Below are 21,233 nucleotides of genomic sequence, written 5' to 3'. Positions count from 1 at the left end.
AAAGTTTATTAAATCAGGCTGTTGGATCATGTTATTACATCAAGTGCTGTTAAAATGGCCGTGACTGTTACAAAGAATGCCTAAAATAAACTTTGTGAAGATGGTGAAATGTCCTGTATCTTCTTTATTAATGTAAATCTCGTTTATTTGTTGTTTTTTTTGTGGGTAATATTCAGGTTTCAGATTGTGAAGCTCTTCTGCTCAACGCCGTTTCGTCGCCATGGTAACGCGTATCAATCCGCGCGCACATTGTTTTACAGCAACTGGCCTCAACACGGAAATAACGAGACAGGCTGAAAAGAGTCGAAAAGTTTTTAAAACGATTTGTGTATCTGTGTCGAGCTGCTCCGGAGCATATCCAGTCTGTGAGGCGAGGATTACTGTAGGAGTCTCTGTAGTGAAGCAGCAGGTAAGCTTCTTTCTCAGTATTATTCTGTAGCTGTGGACATGGAGCCGCCTGCTTTCACAGTACGTCACGGTGCTGCTCTGCTAAGTCTGAAGCGACGTTTTAAGTCTGTTTTTATTGTTTAGTTGAAGTCAGGAGCCCCATTAGACCAGCGTTTTTCATTTAAAGTGACTGAAGAATGCACATGAATAGCCATTATAGCTGTTCGACCAGTTAAACGTCTTTGTTTTGATATGTTGTGTTGATGACGGTAAAACTGTGGTAAAACTGGAAACAATGCTTCTTTGAAGGGGGACTGTTTTGCCTCAATGTCCTGTATGTGCCTCTCCACCGTGAATGGATTTTAAAAAATGGGTTTTAGGCCTAAACTTTATCTGAAAACTGCTGCAAAACAATGTTGCAGCGTTCAAGTAATTATTTTGTGTAATGATGCAGCTTTTAGAGGCATTTAATTCTTTTAGCTGTTTATCACTGTAAACACTCTGACATGGTATGTTTCTCTAAAATAACGCATGTCACGTCAGACCACTTTAAATGACTTTGTTTACATGATTGAATCATGTGGCTGTTTTGAAAAGTTGCTTAAGAACTGTCAAAACTGCGACCATATTAGTTGATATATTTATTTATCTAATAATAATTCTAAAAATTCACTAAAGCGGATAACTGTTCATATGTGCTTGGTTTCTACCCACTTCATTCTTGGTGAGGCTTGACTTAAGCACCATGGATTTACAGCAGCCGTCAAAAGGCAGCATGGAATATCACCACTCTCGGAGAGGGAAGCAGCTGTACAGACAGCTCCTCAGAAATGCCTCTGAGGGCCTGTCTTTTTCTCAAGATGTCATGTGGGAAATGGGGGCAGATGGCATTTCATACAGTAAAGCTGACTTCAGCTGGCTTTTCCGTGCTACCGGACGTTTGGCACCAGACACCAAACCCAAGAGCAGAAAGAAAGCAGGAACGAAAGTATCACCGTGCCATATAGGTCCCAAAGCACAGGAGAAGGAGAACGAATTGGTGGGGGTTCCACTACCAGTCCTGCCACCATTACAGACCACACATTACTCACATAACTCACTCACTACTAAGGAGCCATTTACAATTCCCAACCAACAAGGTGGGATGTTGGTCTGCTTTCAAAGGACAGAATTGAGAGGGGCCTCAAATGTGTACAGCTGCCTCAAAAAGGTCCCTCCAGATGTCCGGGAGGAGTATAGCAGGAACAGCAAGTGGAATGAGTTTGTACTGAAGAAGCTGACAAAGACCACTGCCCAATGGATTGTCAGCCAGAAGATCCCCAAACAGAGTCAACACAAAGAAGGCCTGCAGTCACTGCTGAAGGGTCAGTATGGGTCAGCAAGTGCCACAGACCTGGTGACTGACGAGCCCATGCGTGAAGCAGACTTCTGTGGGTTCTATGATGCACCTAGATCTAGCTCAGAACCCAAATGTCTGCAGAGCAGCAAGGCTGAGACACCTTTACCAGTTTATTACAGGTAAGTAAAATAACTTTTTCTTTTTCTTTAAATGTGTTCTTTCCTTTTGTTAGTTAGTTGCGACTGCCTGGTAAAAGAATCTTAGCTTTTAACTTTCAAAAAATGGTGTTGAATGAGCATATTTTCTGTGTCAGTTTGCCTAACTTACTATATGAGTTCACTGAGAAATTGCTGAGATGTAAACCGTCATTCAGAGTGATTTGTTGTGAAAAGGTTCAAAATCCCTTTAGAGTGTTCTGTCCTGGGCCTAAACTGTCTAAACCTCCTCCCTGAGAGTAAAAGCTCTACAAGAGGAAAGACTGAGTGGAAGTGATCCTTGTTGATGTTCAAGGCCTTTTGGTGGAGGTGACTGTAATAAATTAAAGATAATGATGACAGAAGATCACCAGAAATCTGAGATGTAGTCTTCATAATCCTCCTTCATCTCCACACAAGTTTGACTGCTGCACTTTGTTATGGTAGAAGAGTTGAGTACACTCTCTATTACAGACATAAAAAGAACCAGAGCTTTTCCAGACATAATAAACTTCTTTCACTTCTTCTTTGGTGTGTAGACTTTAATATGGTATGTACATTGTTCTCCCATTTAAGTTAAGCAGCTATTGTAGTGCCAAGAAAATTGAACTCACTCATCCTATCCCCAACCTTACTATTAATTTCAAGCAGCCTTATGTCTATTAATTTATATTTAATATTTATGTCTATTCCCCTGTATTAAAATTAATTATAGTCTCAGTTGTTTTGCCAATGTTGAGTTATTTAAATTATTTCGTTGGTCCAATTCTGTGTAAAGCTTCCTTTTTATGCAGATTCATTATCACCAGTTATCAGCGCAGTCAGAACAGTAAGAACAGTAGTACCTAAATCTGCAAAATTTTGCCTTAGAATTACCTTGCATGTACCTTTCTACCTGAAAGAATTAAGAAAAACAATTTTGACACAACAATTACACAATTATTAAATGTCTGTAAGACGTTATAATTACAGGCTCCTGGGAATGCCACATTGATCATTGTCTAATATTTGTTAATGATTATTACTTGAGTATTAATAAGGGCAGTTTAAATTATTAATCACTTATTTAAGGAAATAATATATCTTTGTAAATATGTTCTAAAGTGTCACGATTGGACCCTCCCAGTCCTGTCCATGTGTTCCTGTTGTCTTGGTTTAGCCCATGTGCCTTAGTTTTGGTCCAGCCCCCTCGTTTCATGACTCCACCCCTGATTGTCTCCGCCTGTTTGCCGCCTGTCCCTTGTTTACCCTGTGTATTTAAGCCTGTGTTTGCCCCTTGTGTTGGCTGGTCTTTGTTGGATGTATTGGTGTTTGCATTGTTGCTTGTTGGATGTACTGGTCTATGTACTGTTGTTTGTTCTGTTTGATTCTGGTTACTGTCATGTCTGTCCCTCGATCAATCTGTGTTGGCTCTATGACCCTGGACAGATTGGACCATGACTCAGGATTTGCCCATAATAAAAGTCGCTTATCTCCGCATATGTGTCCGCCTCCTCGCTCTCCATTACATAAAGTCACAACCTAATATAAGAGAGGTCCAATTAATGCCTGGGTCTCTGATGTATAAGGATTTTCAATAGGCCAATTTTAAATATGAAAAATAAGTATATCTATTGCAGTTGTTCAAACACTGAGAATGTTATGAACACATACGTTCATATTTAAATTGTAGATTAAGTAATTTTAGCATTTTTCCATCTAGATGAAATGGCCTTAAAAATGTTATGTGGTGCAGCAATGATTCATCTCAAAATTACTTCATTCATGCTTAACTTTTCTTTACAAGTTCTCAGTAATATAAAGTGTTTAGAGACAAAGGGCTTGTATTACTTTTGAGTTTTATAAATAATTATCATGTTTTTAATTCTGTATTGTTTCAGTCATCTTCTTAAATGAAGTAACACACAAAAATTAAATATTTTATTTTAAATTTAATACAGTTATTGCTAATGTGTCGCACCGCAGGATGAGGAGTTGGCCCAGAGACATGAATATCTTTCCATACAAAAATAGACATGAACCAGTTTTATCATAATTTAAAAGATTTGTCAAATGTATTTTACTAAAAATCTTATCACAAAATCACAGTGCTGCACATTCATGGCTTTGTTTACAACAAACATTTCATTTAAGTTAACAGTGAAATAAATTCATTTTGATTTTCAAATCATTTTGATCAGAACCAAGTATTATCTATTGTTTATTCTCATGTAATCATGCTATAAAACAAGTAGTTTTAACTGAAGTGCACATTCATGGCCTTGTTGTGAATAAGCATTTATTTTCAAACTTGACAATTGTGATGCTGCTAATGGTTATTTGGAATGTCCACGTGAAAGTGGGGCATACGATTGACCCTATCCATGTTTATTTTAAAATATTTGCACAAATTTTCCCTCCATTTTTGAAGATACCTGCTTCCATTGTAAATTTACATACACCAGCTGAGAACCAGCCATGAAAATGACAGACTATGTGCAGAAATTAATTTATTACATATTATGCACTGTAAAAAAGTTTGTTGGTTCAACCTAAAACAAATTTAAAAATCACTTCATTTAATAACACATAGACTAGTTTTATGCAAACTAAGTAAATACCTTGAATAAACAATTGTTTCATTCAAAGTATTTTTTATTTGAATAAGACAATTAATTGCTTTTTACTACATTAAGTATTTTTTAGGTTGAATTAACAAGCCACTTTTTACAGTTTGTTGACAGAAAGGAATTTAAATATGACATATTCCTGCAAATTTTAGGGCACGAATTTCTGTTTATCTGCTGAGTTTAAAGGTGAGAAAATTGAAAACTGTATTGGCATGTTGAATAAGAAAAGTTGGTACATGAACCTGACACACCACAAAGCTCAAACTGTGTTGTTTCTTTCTTCAGATGCAAATCCCAGATTTATAAAAGTGGGTGACAAAACTGGACAAATTCTATTTCTATTATACTTTTTTTATCTATTGAACCTGTTCTTGCCATTTTTTCTCTGGTAGACAGTAAAAAGATCATGCCATAAATCTGCATCGTATAGTTTATTTTTATTTTGGACTAATGACAGATGACAGCAGATGCAATGTTAACAAAAAATGCATTTCCTCTAGGTATTGAAAAAATACACAAGCAATTTTTATTTAAAAAAAAAAAACATTCATTTCTCTTCTCCTAGCAAGGTACTCTACCCTTGCTACAGAGTCAGAAATAACATACTGCCAATGGTGAAAGATATTTACAATGGTATCTGGTAAAATAAATTAAAAGTTACATTACATTACATTACATTAGCATTTGGCTGACGCTCTTATCCAGAGTGACTTACAATTGGATCATTAAAAGTTAAAAGTTATAGATATATAAATAAAAGTTAAGTGAAATTACATGTGCTTTATTTTCTGCACTTTTCTCATTATATTGTACAGGGGTTAAACAAACTGTTGTTTCCAAAATATTAGAAAAATTACTTGAAACTGCATTAAAATTTATTCCAAGAATACTAAAATAAAGTATTTTACATATATATATATATATATATATATATATAAAATGTGTGTGTGCGTTATTTGAATATAAAGCACAAAAACTAAAGCTATGACATATAGCTAGAAAACACTCTGCGTCAGTCGCATCATGGTCACGCCATATATTTTCAAGTTCAGTCAAAATTTACCATCACAGAATTGGCCACCAAAAGAAAATAAGCTAGCTTTCCAAAAATTTATAATGAAAATATATATTTGTAGAAATAATTTCATATCCATTATTTTTTTGAGGTCATACCACATGACGTACAAAAGCGGCAACGACATGCCGGCTGTTAAAAAGGTTATTTTTCCCCAAATTTCAGAGAGACTTACGAATCTGCTTGCTGCTTCCATGAGCCCTTGGCAAACTGCTATATGATGCAATCTCCTGTTTTTGAGATGGCTTTAACATAAATGTCCCAAAGTCACCGTTTCTTGGTGGTTACACCACATGATATTTCAGGAAATGGACATCATCGGACAAAGTTTGTTTGTATATTATGATGGAAATAAAATTAGAAATGCTTTTCAGTTTTGACCGCAATAACAAAACACGTTGGAAATCATGCCAAATGGGTTAAAAAATAAAAATGAATAGATTTAGAGTAATTTCAAAGTGTTTTCAAAACAGCAATCTAGGCCGGACCGTCACACCAAATGATATTTTGACCCTTTAAGTAACAGGAAAATTACAATTAACTAATATTTTTTGAAAGGTTAAAGTGAGTAGATATGTGGGAGAAGTACTACACATATATAGTACCTTTTTATGCATTTAAACCTTTTTCAAACTGAAAGAAATGCTGTCGGACAGAAAATGTAGGCGTCACATCATTGACACGACTATTAATGTTGAAAAGGAATGTATTAACCATCTAATAATGATTAAGTAAGCATTAAGGAAATGTTTAGGCATCACACAGTAGTAAGATACTAAATAGCTATGTTTATAATGATGCAAGTTTAAAATATGTAAATCTTTATTAACAACCTACAATGAATTAGGTTTCTACAATTCAATGATTAATGCTTATTGAGATGCCATTAAGTGAAAGGTTAATGATTCAAATGGTACCATTTATTAATGCATATGTATTTATTATATAAATCTTAAAAGTCATTAAAAACTATTAGATAGCAATTAAGTTTCTGTTTTTTTTTGTAAAGCTCGTTATTATAAAGTGTTACCGAAATGTCTTATGTATTGTGCATTATTTTATCTGGGTGTCAGCATTAACTCTAGTTTTTGGCAGTATCTTAGCTCAGACAGTATCTTTCAGATTTACTCTCTATTTACACTAGCTAGGAATATATTTATTGACAGCAAAGGACTTTTAATCACTTTTGAAAATTTTTTTTTGCAATCCGACAAAGAATATATGCTCATTTAATGAAACTTTTTTTACAATCTTGGTGTCTCCAAACATTTGACTATGTTTATATTTTATTAGATATTAACCTGCTAAAATTAAGAACGGAATACAGGCTCAGTACAGTGATCTTACTGTAACAGTATACCCTGTATGTCTGTGTGGGTTACTAATTTTCTCTTCACAGGATACAGGGTTATGTTTTCTCACCAGTTTGCACAGACGAGCAAGGTGGGTCCAACCAGACAGCAAACACTGTGACCGTTAAACATACGGAGACCCCAAAACCTCCTCGACTGCAGAATAGCCTGAACCCACATGCTGGAAAATATGTTTATTACACCAAGAATGACTTTGAACAGGAACTCTACTCAGGTAGATAAGATACGTTCTGGCTGTCTGGTCAAACTGTGACCAGGGCATTGTGTATTTATGCATTCCTATGTATACATGTATGCATTTTAGGTCTAGAAAGGTTCTCAAACTCAACTCCTGAAGAGCCCTGAACAAAACTATATGACAAAATGTTTTTCAGCCAGTTTCATTAGAGAAAAATTAAGGACTGGAGCTGGAGAACTATAGTATAGAAGGACAGTGTTATTATTCATGCACTTTGAATTTCAGCCTGAAGTCAGTTTGCTAGTCACTTTGAAACTCTCCATAAGCTGACTGTGTAATTTTTAGGAATAGCCAAACAAGTACATCAACGAGACAGAAGAAATGAAGACCGCATCATTTTGGACAATAACTCAGAGTACCAAAAAAACCTGCAGGAGTTGTTTCCATGTGGCCCAGAGAAGTGGACACATGTGACTGAAGGTTTGTGTTTAGGAGATTAAGTTCTCAGAATTAAGACATAGTAGCTGTGTACTGTGTAGAATATTAGCAGAGCTCTTAAGAGCATGAAAATCTGCAGGGACAGGTTCAAGCAGCAATGCTGTAGATGCAGCATAATTTTAATATGTTTGTTTACCTTGTAAACTTCTGTTGCATTCTTTTGTCTTCAGCAAAGATGGGTAGGGTGGAGAAAGGGCTGCGGCGGTGGATGGACCTGCCCACCAAAGCTGATTATGGTACAGAGCTGGGGCTCAGGCCTCCTGTTTACACTGGACAAACCACAGAGGTGGCCAAACAGCAGGTTCACTACAAGCTGATACCGGAGCTGTCTTCCCTCCGCTATGCAGTGGAAGAGTGGAGAAATGCCTGGAAGATCAGTGAGTACTTACAGCATAACAGTGTTCAGTCATTCAGTCATAACTTCATTACATACATTCACTGGGCACGCATTCACTTATTTTTATTGTGATAGCTGCTGGTAATACTTTTTTGGACTTTTTGAAATTTTACGTTGCTAATTTTTTTAAGAGATTACCTGGCAGAGTGTCACTGTTGAGGGCTTGAAGAAGTCTCTCACTGACCTGCACTGCCATGTGCGGCTGGCAGCCATTGCTACTTGTGCATTGGGTGCAGTTCATAGGCCTCAAGAGGAGCTGGCTGCAAGTGAAACAGGTTAGTCCATCAATCAGTTTAGTCTTATCTTTTACAGTAGATAATTTTAATAAAACCTACAATACTATGATTGCATAAGTATAGACTCCCTTTTATAATGGGGGCTGCCGTTGTGTTCAGAGTTAACAAATCATATTCAAAATCACATCCAAAGATAAGCAGCATACATACTCACACTACCAATTCTGAGTAACCCCAAATTAGAATTCAGTCCTGTAGAAGTTTTTTCTTGTTTTTATGGTTGCATTCTTCTATTACATCCATGGTCCACAAGCATCTAGTAACAGAAATACAGAATCTGATCAGGAGAAGGGTATAAAAAACCATCAGAGGCAGCTGAGCACTGTGAAGACTCTCATCAATAGATGCAGAAAATGTGGCACCGTTCGGACATTGCCAAGGTCAGACAAATTCTCAAAAATTAGTCACTGGACAAGGAGAAAACTAATCAAGGAAGTTACCATGAGGCTTAATGCAATGTTTAAGGAGCTAGAGGAATTCAGGCAGGTCCTGATCACTCTTTGCATGTGACAGTGTTTGGTACAAAAATCCATGAAACCCATTACTTGCTTGCTTGCTAAATAAATAAATAAATAAATAAATACATACATACATGCATACATACAATAAAACCATCTAATAAGACAAAGTTTTTAATGTCAATTCTGAATCCAGCACAGCTCATGAACTAAAGAATACCATGCCTAGTGTGGTGGTAGGAACATCATGTTTTGAGCTGCTTCTTTTCAGCTGTGACAAGGGGAGCTAGTCAAGATAGATAGGATAATGACGAGCTACAGTTATTAATATATTTTGGCACAAAACCTGCTAGTCTCTAATAGAAAGCTGAAGAGGAATTTCACCTTCCAATATGATAATGATACAAAACCCTATATTCAAGTCAGCCAAGGAGTTGAATACTGAGAATACTGAATCAGTCCAAAGTGGCAATGCGAAACTGTGACCCCTAACATGAGTGTAAGTCCACTATTCTCTGTTTAGCTCTGTATGGTCGAGGATGGGAAGTGGAGCCGGTGCCTCCAGAACTGCAGCCCCTTCTCCTCTCTGCTCTCAGTGACCCAGTGAAGAGAGTTCAGATAGCAGCGGCTGTGTGCCAGTATGCCATGGGTGCATCCAATCCACATGCACAGGACATACTGCGAAATGTTTTACACCAAGGTGAGTGTGGAGACTGGTGAGCATACAAATAATAGCACCTGGGCACAGATCAAAGGTTGAATGAAAGAAAAAATATATCACTTAGCAACTCAGGCTAATTATTTTCACAATTGCTTTTATATACATTTATATTTATTTGCTCACCTGTACTGAACAGACCAGAGCAAACATACACTGATCAGGCATAACTTTATGACCACCTCCTTGTTTCTACACTCATTGTGCATTTTATCAGCTCCACTTTTGCATTTTGTAGTTCTACAGTTGGACTGTAGTCCATCTGTTTCTCTGCATACTTTGTTAGCCCTCTTTTACGCTGTTCTTCAGTGGTCAGGACCCCCATGGACTCTCACAGAGCAGGTACTATTTGAGTGGTGGATCATTCTCAGCACTGCAGTAACACTGATGTGGTGGTGGTGTGTTAGTGTGTGTTGCGCTGGTCTGAGTGGATCAGACACAGTAGTGCTGCTGGAGTTTTTAAACACCCCTGTGTCATTGCTGGACTGAGAGTAGTCCACCAACCAAAAATATCCAGCCAACAGCATGATGTAGGCAGCATCCTGTGACCACTGTTGAAGGACTAGAGAATGACCAACACAAACTGTGCAGCAGCAGATGAGCTATTGTCTCTGACTTTAGATCTACAAATTGGATCAACAAGGTAGGAGTGTCTAATAGAGTGGACAGTGAGTGGACACAGTGTTTAAAAACTCCAGCAGCACTGCTGTGTCTGATCCACTTGTACCAGCACCACACACACTATTACACCACCACCACCACGTCAGTGTTACTGCAGTGCTGAGAATGATCCACCACCCAAATAGTACCTGCTCTGTGAGGGTCCATGGGGGTCATGACCACTGAAGAACAGGGTAAAAGGGGGCTAACAAAGTATGCAGAGAAACAGATGGACTACAGTCTTAGTTGTAGAACTACAAAGTGCACTCGTAGTAAGTGGAGCTCATAAAATGCACAATGAGTGTTGAAACAAGGAGGTGGTCATAATGTTATGCCTGATCAGTGTATGTCTCCATGTATGATATCATTATCTGTGCATCATTGTCACTGAAAAATAATTAAACTCATTTGTGCTGAACTACAGATACTTCAGGAATGGGGGCAGACAGCTGGGTTGCAGCACAATGTCTGGCTTTGGAGGGTGAGGCCACTCAGGCTGTCGTAGAAAGACTGCTTTCTCAGCACTTTCTCAGCGAGGCTCCAGCAGACCAAGATCAAGCTGCGACTCTGCTTTCCAACATTAGTAGCAAAACTGTAAGTTACTGTTGTCTTTTGACAAATAAATACCATGCTCAATATGTGAAGTAAAAATCTGGGCCACCTACGGGTCCCTAATAAGTGAGTTGAGAACAACTGTGTAAGGGTTGGAGGAGCTGCCATTTTTGGGGCTTATTTTATTATTGAAAATCTAATCAAAGCGTAAGGCCCATTTTCTTTCCTAATCAAATGATAGGGCCAAATCTAATCATGACACAGTTACTGCATGCCCAACCTATGGTCTAATTAATTTTGAAATTTCATCTGGACCATTGCATTCCTGGGATTTGTTGCCACAGTTTTTCTGGTTGTTGGATAATAGTGATCTATGCATTTATTAAAAACTATGATTTACCGGGGGAAGTGGAGATAGCAGTATATTTGCATTTAAAGGATTTTTTCCTTTGAAATCAAAGTGTAAAGGTAGACCTATTATTAAATATTATAGCAAGCATTAGTGGAATTAGGCAACTTTCTTAGCTGTCTTGCTGGAGTTCTCCAGTTCGGAAGAGTTGAATCCACACCTCATCTGTTCTGTCATGTGCAATACTCCTTAGATGTTGAATGCTATTGATTTGTGTAAATAATTATTATTATTGTTTTTGTTGCTACAATGATAAACCATTAATTGAATGATCATTTTAGTAATATAGTCACAAAAACTAATTAATTAACAAGACATTTCAAGCGTTTCTATTTTGCCGTTCTATAAAACGTATACAACAAGGTGATGCAAGATTCACCAAGGAGGCTTTTTAGAGTTTCTAATTTGTGCTATAAAAACAAAATTTACTTGCTATTGACTGCTATGCAGTTGTTTTCCCCCAACCTATGTGTAGTTGTTTTGCATCATCATCATGTAGATGCTGTGGTTTACCTTTACATCAAATTGACATTGCTTTTAAGAGGAGGAGAGGGTGTGGGTGTTTCCCTGACTTTACACTAGTCATTTTTAAACAAGGTGTTCTGCATTTGTCCATTCATCACCATCCTCTTTTGATTCTTGGTTTGAACTGAACTACCTCCCTAGACTCTAGTTCGTTCTCGGCTGTCAGAAGAATTGAACTGTGGTAACTGGAGAACCAGAGTCCTGGCCTGCAACACCCTCTCACAACTCAAATGCCAAATAAACAAGGTACTCTCTCATGACAACATGAGGCTAATCATAAACGCTCTATAATACAGTAAACTGAATTCATTTTACCCAGGTAAGAGCTCTGACCCTTTTTTCCAGGATCTCTCTAACAAATTGTCCCACCTGATGTGGAATGACTGGAGCAGTGTGGTGCGTCAGGCAGCAGCACAGGCTCTGGGCAGACTGAACCTGGGCAGTGACCTACATGATGAGTTGATGTATTTGACTTCTCCTGACTGTTAAGAACATGCCTGGCTGTTGACTAAGAGCTTCAATTTGTTTTAATACTAACTCTATTCTTTTGGTAGAGTAAAACTGGATGAGGGTCCAGCTTCCAGGCGTGTAGAGGCACTGGTTCTTATTGGTCAGCTGAAGATAATGACAATCAAGCTACTTCCTGCTTTCTTGCGTTGTCTGGTTGATGACTTTGTGGTCGTACGCAAACAAGCCTGTTTTACTGCTGCCTCTCTCATGCTGAAAGATGAGATAGTAAGGACTGAGCTGAGAGAATGGGCTCATCGTTTGTTTTGACACACAAAGAGGATAACTGAACAAAGCTAAAGAATGAACTGAATTCATAAAACGATATGCTATGGACAAGGGTATAAATGCAACTAATTATTAAAGTTGTTTCTTTATTTCAGATTATGGAACAGCTCATTGATTTAATGCATAATGACACATCGTGTGATGTGAAGGTGGTAGCAATCAATGGTAAATTAGATAGAAACAAATCCTTAAATAATTAGGCTATTTAAAACCTTCATACTGATTTGTTATTTTAAGTCCTGTTCTTTGTGGGTTTTGTACAGCTTTAGGGAAAATTGGATGCCTGACACCTGCACTTGAAGAGCTTTTGCTATGGGCACTACACCATGAGGAAGAGCCCAGAGTGCGCATTGCCGCCTGTGAGGCCCTGAAGACATTAGGCGTAAAGGGTCCTGAACTACAGCTTATCCTGCAGGAACGCTTTGTCCTGGAACCCAATCCTCAGGTTCACAGGTCTGAGCTCAAATTATACTGTGGCAGTTTTAGCGTAGAACTTTGCAGAATGTTGACATTGAGGCTGGTTTTAGCTTAAAGCCCCAAATTACTTGGGGGCTATTTTTAAAGTGGTTGACTGGAAAAGTCCCATATCCCCAAAGCATGAGTTTTATTTACATAACACTTACACTCTCTTATGTGCATCTTAGTCAATGCTTGTTAAAATGTACTAGTAGTAGAAGCATAAATACATGAAATCTATACAGTAAAAAATTAAGTTCAATTAAATCAAATAAGCTTACATTTAACAGTAGAATTATATGGGACTCTAATTGTGATAGCATTGGTGTTTCTGAATGCATGGGAAGTGTTACCAATACAAGGGGTTACCCTGCATTCTCAGTGGATCTGATATTTACATTTGTGTCTTCTTTCTGACACACTGTATCTCCCGCTACAGCCTGAATGAGTGAATCCACAAAGTGGATCTTTGGGTCTATGGGTCTGAATTAGAATAAAAGCTAAGTTAATTATAACTACATTGCAATCACACATTTTGCCCATCAGTTTTTTGTTTGAATGGTTCCTCTTGCATGCAGTGATTTATTTTTCACAAGACATCTGTGGCACAACTGCAGTTTTTCAAACAATTTATTGAAAGGAAGCAACAAGGAACCATGCACCAAGTAGTTGCCCAAAGCAGTAGTATAAACAAATTTCATGTCTCTGGACATAGAAGGCAGCAAATTGTTGGATTTTTAAGACTCTTCCTTAAGATTAAGATAATTAAGTGTGTTCACAACAACTGCTACAGCACCATCCGACATCTGTGACAGGGAATCAAGCCCACGACATTAATCTTCAAAGGCGGATGTTTTCATGCTGAGCTACAAGTGGCCCATAGCAGACCTGTTTGTGTTTTTTGTTTTGTTTTGTTTTTTTGTTTTTTTTAGAAATTTTATCGGAAGGAGCAATAAGGAACCAAGCACCATTTTGGAAATGAGTTTCCACCGTGAAATTCCTTTGACTACTGAGGAGTATAATTCCAAATGAAATCATAATACACTGTCAGTTTGTCATTTTGTATATTTGTGTTAAATGTGGTTATATTCAGACAATTATTGATGTATTTTTAGCCTTTAATGGCAGAATAAGCCAATTCACACAAATCTTCAGCCACACTGTGCTTAAAAGTCATATTTTCAATATGACTGTTTTAAGAAAAATGAAATTTAATTTAAACTCTTAAGAAATCTCTATTCTCCATCTTTTTCAACTGTGATTTTACTGAAAGTTTAAGATTTGTATTTGCAGAATTGTTAGGCTTAGTGGAAGACATAACATTCAGAAAACTGATTCAGAAACCGTTGCTCTGAATAAAATTTGCTGAAATCAAATAATAGGATTTCCCGTACAGTACAACCTACACATATTTGCAAAGTGACATTTCTCATTAAGATGCATAATTTGAATCAATTGTCATGATTTTTTTTTCTTTTAGACATAATTACATTTTAGATTTGTGGCAGTAAATTGAACATCGTAAGAGCCAACATAAGCAGAATCAAGCCAAATGTCAAACGTTTCCTCAACTGATTATTATCAATATACAAATCGATCTGTCACAATCAGAGCATAAGTGACAGATTTATGGTGCCTTGTTTCTGAATAGGCTGGACAAAACTGATTATTCCCTAACTGTACTTAAAAGGCAAGATTTTTTAAAACAATTTTTGATCTTGAGACTTCCGCAATTGTTTTGAAACCAGGCTTGAAACAATGCAAGAAAAACAGAAAAACAATAGTTTTTTTGTTTTTTTTTAGGACTTTTATTTGCTAAAATGTCAGGCACGGTGGAATACATAAAATATAGAAATGGTCTTAACTTAAACATACAGTAAAGCCTTCCATTAATTGTAGATTTTTTATGAATTAGTACAACTTCAACATTTTCAGTTACTGATTTGGCTCCCTCTGGTGGCCAGAGAAATATAAAACACCTCATGTGCTAATTAAAATTTCTTGAAATCAAGTGATATGATTTTCTATACAGTTAAGCAAACTACACATATTTGCAAAGTGTTCATTCTTATTAAGATGCATAAATTGAAACAATAGTCATGTCTTTTTTTTTTTAATCTTAGACAAGAATAATTACATTTTAGATTGATTCTAATTGAGCATTGTAAGAGCCATCTTAAGCCAATTCAAGCCAAATCTTATACATTTCTCAGTTGATTATTTTCAATGAATATATCATTTGTGGTCACAATCAGAGCATAAGTGACAAATTTGTGGTCCCTTGTTTCTGAATAGGCTAGACTGAACTGGTTGATCCATAACTTGCAATAAAATTGTGCTTAAAAGGCAAAATATTTTAAAATAATTATTGATCTTGAGACTTTGACGGTTTAGAGACAAAGTTTGAGACATTGCAAAAACACTTCAGCAAGCAGTATGAAAACATCAGTTTTCAAATTCAGATGACTTACAGAAAAACAGTTTTTAAAAGACTTGTATAAACAAAATTGCTTGGCTCAGAAGAATTTATGAAATTCAGAAAGTTACTTTGCCGCAAGATAGATGTTGCAAAGACTACGACCATAAGTATGTCTAATGTCATAATTTGCATTTAATGCTGGGCAGAAAAGAGATTACCCTTATTAATTATGTGGCCATCCTGGGTTTAAGTCAAACTTCCACATTTCCTGTGCAATTCTGAAACATACATATAATTGCAATGTTTTAGATATTAATAATGGTTTCAAATTACACATCTTGTCTTTTCTTTATTTCATTCATGGAAGAATATGACATTTTAATAATTATGCACTAGATTAAGTATTGTAGGGGCTTTTGACAATCAATTTAAATGAAACTTTACAAGTTTTCTCAGAAAATAGTGTACAACTTTACCAAGATTTATTACAATCACCTAAAAACTAAAGAATCTATAGCCTCCCCCCCTCTAATTGCTGTTCTTTGCAATAATCCCAAGGTGTTTTTGATAATTCTTTACCTACGGACTCCACAGATTGTTTAAAGACCAAAATTGAAATGATTGTCTTAAAATCCACAGACTAGTTCAAAAATCTCAATTTTCAAACACTGATCAAAGAAAAACTTTACAGAATTTTAAAAGACTTGTATTTGATAAAATGTCATATTTACTGATTTTTTATATATATGATCAAATGTATAGGACTTATTCTTGTTTATGCTATATAGCGCCACTGCATGGCCATCTACACCTACCCTCCAAGTTTGGTCTTTGGATAACTTATGGCGTCTTCTCCACAAACCGTTTTAGGGCAGAAAAAGAATAAAGAAGAAGAAAAATCCTAGCAGGTTTCCATGCACCTAAAGGTGCTTGGAACCCTAATAATACGTAATAGCTTAGACATACACTCCGGGCATGGTGAATATTCTTCCCAACGTTGTAGACATCATATCATCCATATAAAATAGTGTAAATCGGTTACAACACAACTGTTAAAAACACCTTGCCCCAGTCATATTTTAATTTCTTGTAATCCAGACACATTGAAGCAATGCTAAAAAGCTACGGGTACAGTCTGGAAGGAGACAAAGGCATGGTTTACAGGATAACAGACCAGGTTAGTGTGCTGTAAATCTTCAATGTGTTACATTTAATACTTGACATAATTTGTACAGGTAGCCCTTATATGTATAAATACAGGTTTAGAGTCTGTTTATGTTCTTCCTGCATTACTGATCTGTAGGTACAGCAACTGTGCTCCAAGAACATCATCACAGAGAAAGTTCTGCTACTGGAAGAGCTGACACAGCTGCAGCAGCATCAGAGGAGGTTGCTGGGACAAGAGGGCCAGCCAGAAGCTTCAGTCATGTCTGCACTACTACAGGAAAGATTCACAGGTGTAGAAACCATGCCAGTCCTTTGTCTTTCCACATGAGAATGTATTCAGAGTACAGAGCAATGTATTTACATATATTTATTTACTGTATTACAGCACTAAAACACTTGTCAACAAGGAGTTTGTCAGCATCAAAAGACGGTCAAGATAAACAGGTACTTATTATTGTGTATAATGGTGTTATTTACCCATGCCTCTGAGAGGTATTTTGCCTGTTGGTTTATGGTCGCAACTACACCTACAATTCACAGCACACATCTATAATTACATCCAAAATAAGACACTTTCTATAATAAAAGTAGAAAATCGATTTATGTTAGAAAAAATCTACATGGTAATACATAAGCCTTAAGGTAAAGACAGAAGACTTACATAATGTTCGTTTGCCAACATCATTTTTCAGATTTCTTAAGACAATCGGGTGTTCATGCAGGACTGTCCTGACCACTTGATGGAAAACTCAAGCCAACAAGAATGATCTAGCTCCAGCTCAGTTTCAAGAGTGTAGCAGATTGTGAATAAAGCAATGATTACAAAAACACTTTTTATTCACTTAGTAAGTGTTTGTTTCACTGTCTACTGTTACCACTCTAATCTGGACCTGACAATGTCATTCTGTCACATTAACTTTTTGAACTGTTTGGGGTGTTTTTATGTTTTGAAGGATGGTCCCTAAAGTTGACCATTTTCTCAACTGGACATGTCTTTGATATCGTCCTGTGACTGGTCTCGCCGCTGAAGCAGTTGCTTGGTCAGACTCTCTACCTCTGTGACTTGAGCCAAGAGCTGCGTCATGGCATTGTTCTGATTAAAATAGGAAAGAGAAAATAGATTTGGTTTAAACCTCCTTATACACATCCAGTTAAATGGAATGTAAATACTCCAAACATGCAAAACATACTAACAACATCAGTCTGTATAACAGTTATTATATAGTTTGAAATTAAACGTTCAGACATCTGGGTGGGTGATGGGGCTAGCAATATAACGTAATGACACTTCAAGAAACTTTGACAATACTCATTTACTTTTTCTAACATCTGATAAGCTGGAATGGGCAACAAATGCATGCATTACAAAAATATTATCAAAATTATTTATGTTTAATGTTCCACATACTGCACTGTGCCAAATCCAATTAAACTGTACTATTTGTGCTGTTTTTGTGATAATGCAGATATCCATAATATAGTCACAAAAGCTTACAAATCTTATTGTACAGTCCTTCTATACAATTAGGCAGTAAAATCTGCAGATGCATTGAGTCCTCAGTTCTTTGCAAAAGCAAACCAATCTATTCTGATCTTGCAACTTAAGTCTAAAGTAATAAGATCACTGGTATCATAATGATGTCTCAATGCAGGATCTAGGAATCTGACTGGATGTTGTACATGTCGAACAGAAAAAAGGATAAATCTATCCTGCCTGAACTGCAGTTGAAATACAAGAATTCACTCCCTTTGTCACGCAGTAAAAGTCCTTACCAGATTACTTAAAGACTCATCGGTGGTCGGAATCAAACGGACCATCTTTATTTTCATTTCCAAATGCTCAATGAACTCCACCACCATTCCCATGAGCTCGAACACATACCTACAGTAAAATAATTACGTACATAAATGCATATACAAGTGATTAGGGACAGTTACTGAAACATTTCAAGAGCCATGTAAGCCAAGCAAGATATGATTTCACCCGTTTGTCATTGTCGTATAAACCCTGCTGTGAAATGTTCATTTCTACCAAACTTGTTAAACAGATAAGGAAACAATTAAACTTTATGTCAGGCATAACTTTGCGTCACTGCAAACGACTGAGAGCGCGTCACTGCGGCAAAATTTTGTGCTATAAGCTCCTAAATCAACCAAAAGCAGTAAGTACCTGAAATATCATGGCTATTGCATGTTTAGTTTAACCCCCTTTTCCACCTCTAGTAATAATGATAGTGGCTGTGTTTGTGCAAAGTGCCAGCTAGTTAGCTCTCTGGTGGAGAAGGTGGACAGACAACAAGATTCAGTGTTCGTAGCTCCGGGGGCCCTAGGGAGAGTTAGCACCCCCTCGACTCCGGTATTAGAGCCCTCACAGCGGGGTGAATGTGTGACAACTCGGCAGTCTCGGCGGAAAGCTAAGACTAATGCTAATGCTGAGGCCAAAGCTAGCCCACCGGAACACCACCTCTGATTCGCGTGTCAAACAGGTTTGCCCCGCTCAGTGAAGCACCCACTGAGGAGCCTGTTAAAAGTGCCCTGGTTATAGGAGACTCGATTGTCCGACACGTGAAATTAGCTACTCCTTTAGGGGCACCATCAGTAACAGTTACACGTTTATCAGGAGCCAGAGCGCCAGACATTAGTGGCAACCTTAGACTGTTAGCTAATAAGAGATATTCGAGGATAATCATTCATGTAGGGGCCAATGATATTCATCTGCGGCAGTCTGAGATAACTAAGGGTAATATTAGAGAGGTGATTAAAAAGGCCCAGACAATGTCCGATGGCATAATCTGCTCTGGCCCCATCCCAATGTGGCACGGCGCTGAAGCCTACAGCAGACTTTCAGTGTTAAACTGCTGGATGTCCAAGTGGTGTTCCAAAAATCAAGCGGGGTTTATAGACAATCGGTTGCGTTTCGAGGGCAAGCCTGGTCTTATAGGTAGGGATGGTGCCCACCCCACGCAGGAGGGTGCTGCCTTACTTTCTTGCAGCATAGCTCATAGTCTTTTAGTTAGTCGGCAGAGTAGTGTAAACAGCTGCTGACAGTCCAGAGCCGGGACCAGGCCACAGACAGACAGGCTAAACTGACTGTCTGCGAACCGCCTTGAGGCATCACCCAGGTTCAACTTTATTGAGACTGTGTCTTTACCCTGAATTAAAACTAAATTTAATCATAGAAAAACTCAATCAGCCCGTTTAAACAACCTAATCAATATATATCTATATTCAGATGATTAAAATTTGGACTACTCAATATAAGATCACTAAACTCAAAAGCGGTCATCGTAAATGAAATAAGTGATCATAAATTCGACATTTTCTGTCTCACTGAAACAAGGGCCGGATGAATATTCAGCTTTAAATGAAGCCACCCCTGTAGGCAGGAATTAGAAGATTATCAGGCAAGGGAGGTGGAGTCTGTGTAATCTACCAAAATGCTCTAGATATTAGTCAGAAACAAATGTGACACTTTCACTTCCTTTGGGGTCCTTTCCATTCACATTACAAATCCGGTCACAAAAAAGAACGCATTTTCATTATTTAACATTTACAGACCACCAGGGCCCTACTCTGAATATTTTAAAGAATTTAGTGATTTCGCTGCAAACCTGGCTGTGTGCAATTATAAAGTAATAATTGTAGGAGATTTTAATATTCACTTTGAGAAGGTAGATGACCCTCTAAAAAAGGCATTTACTTCAATTCTAGTCTCTGTTGGTTTTACCCAAAATGTAACAGGGCCGACACACTACTGTAGTCACACGATAGATTTAGTTTTGACACTAGGTCTTAATATAGACAAGCTTAATATCCTACCGCAAACCTCAGTAGTCTCTGACCATTACCTGATTTCATATGAGCTTATATGAGTCTTAGCCATAATATATGTACATCCCCTCGTTATTCTGCAAAGCGCTCAATAAAACCTTTTACCGCCCTACAATTTATAGAAAATCTGCCAGAACTATCAACACCAGTTTTCACTCCATCAGTCCCAATGGAACTAGATTTACTAACTGATTATTTAGAAAATACCTTGCAATCCACTTTAGAAAATGTGGTGCCACTTAAAATAAAAGGAATAAGGCAGAAAAAGCTCGCCTCATGATACAATGATAAAACCCGTATCTTAAAACAAACAGTTCGGAAACTAGAGCGGAAATGGCGACAAACCAAGCTGGAAGTGTTCCACTCTGCCTGGAAGGATCGAGAATAATAAATATAATCCTAGAATTCTGTTTAGTGCGATTTCCCAAATCACAAAAAATCAGGCAGGTACTGAACTACAAATTCCGGACACTCTCACCAGTGACATTTTATGGACTTCTTTAATAATAAAATTGAAAATATTAGACAACAAATTCATCCCACAGTATTAAATCCAACTTGGCTGTCATCTGACTTGGCTGATATAAAACAAAACACAATTGTAGAAAAGAGCCTGGAAACCTTTCACCAACTCCCACAGCTAGAACTAGAGAAGATTATCTCTTCTGCAAATTGGACATCCTGCACACTCGATGCAATTCCCTCAAAATTACTCAAAGAAGTACTGCCAGTCATTATAAACCCTCTTTTAACTATAGTAAACCCGTCCCTTAGTCCGGGCTATGTACCCAAAGCTTTTAAACTAGCAGTTATCAAACCTCTGATCAAGAAACCAAATCTTGATGTCTAATTACAGGCCTATTTCTAACTTGCCATTTATATCGAAGATCTTAGAAA

The 21,233-nt window shown here is 37.3% G+C and overlaps 2 protein-coding genes across 5 annotated transcripts in view; one reads left to right on the top strand and one right to left on the bottom strand.

Moving 5' to 3' along the window:
* Positions 1–265: 265 nt before the first annotated feature.
* The window catches only part of heatr4 (HEAT repeat containing 4), a 22,729-nt gene continuing 1,761 nt past the window's right edge, over positions 266–21,233 (top strand). The window contains exons 1-16 of one of the 3 annotated variants that reach the window (XM_017713443.2): positions 266–409; positions 1,117–1,905; positions 7,004–7,191; positions 7,501–7,635; positions 7,824–8,030; positions 8,182–8,325; positions 9,328–9,504; positions 10,607–10,776; positions 11,810–11,914; positions 12,014–12,132; positions 12,223–12,403; positions 12,559–12,628; positions 12,727–12,916; positions 16,437–16,515; positions 16,642–16,795; positions 16,891–16,949. In XM_017713443.2, coding sequence (XP_017568932.1) covers positions 1,133–1,905; positions 7,004–7,191; positions 7,501–7,635; positions 7,824–8,030; positions 8,182–8,325; positions 9,328–9,504; positions 10,607–10,776; positions 11,810–11,914; positions 12,014–12,132; positions 12,223–12,403; positions 12,559–12,628; positions 12,727–12,916; positions 16,437–16,515; positions 16,642–16,795; positions 16,891–16,949 — 2,751 coding nt within the window. In that variant the 5' untranslated portion in view covers positions 266–409; positions 1,117–1,132. Of the gene's footprint in view, positions 410–1,116; positions 1,906–7,003; positions 7,192–7,500; positions 7,636–7,823; positions 8,031–8,181; positions 8,326–9,327; positions 9,505–10,606; positions 10,777–11,809; positions 11,915–12,013; positions 12,133–12,222; positions 12,404–12,558; positions 12,629–12,726; positions 12,917–16,436; positions 16,516–16,641; positions 16,796–16,890; positions 16,950–21,233 lie in introns of those variants that run through there. The other 2 variants (XM_037542013.1, XM_037542014.1) reach the window with 2 other exon arrangements.
* The window catches only part of haus2 (HAUS augmin like complex subunit 2), an 8,925-nt gene continuing 4,549 nt past the window's right edge, over positions 16,858–21,233 (bottom strand). For both annotated transcript variants that reach the window (XM_017713447.2, XM_017713446.2), the window contains exons 6-7: positions 18,279–18,387; positions 16,858–17,598 (exon numbers count right to left, since the gene is read on the bottom strand). In XM_017713447.2, the coding sequence (XP_017568936.1) occupies positions 17,485–17,598; positions 18,279–18,387 (223 nt within the window). In that variant the 3' untranslated portion in view covers positions 16,858–17,484. The remainder of the gene's footprint in view (positions 17,599–18,278; positions 18,388–21,233) is intronic.

Source organism: Pygocentrus nattereri, chromosome 10, assembly GCF_015220715.1.
Source record: "Pygocentrus nattereri isolate fPygNat1 chromosome 10, fPygNat1.pri, whole genome shotgun sequence".
NCBI lineage: Eukaryota > Metazoa > Chordata > Actinopteri > Characiformes > Serrasalmidae > Pygocentrus > Pygocentrus nattereri.
Note: the sequence above shows the minus strand (reverse complement) of the source record. Positions and strands in the feature narration are given on the sequence as shown.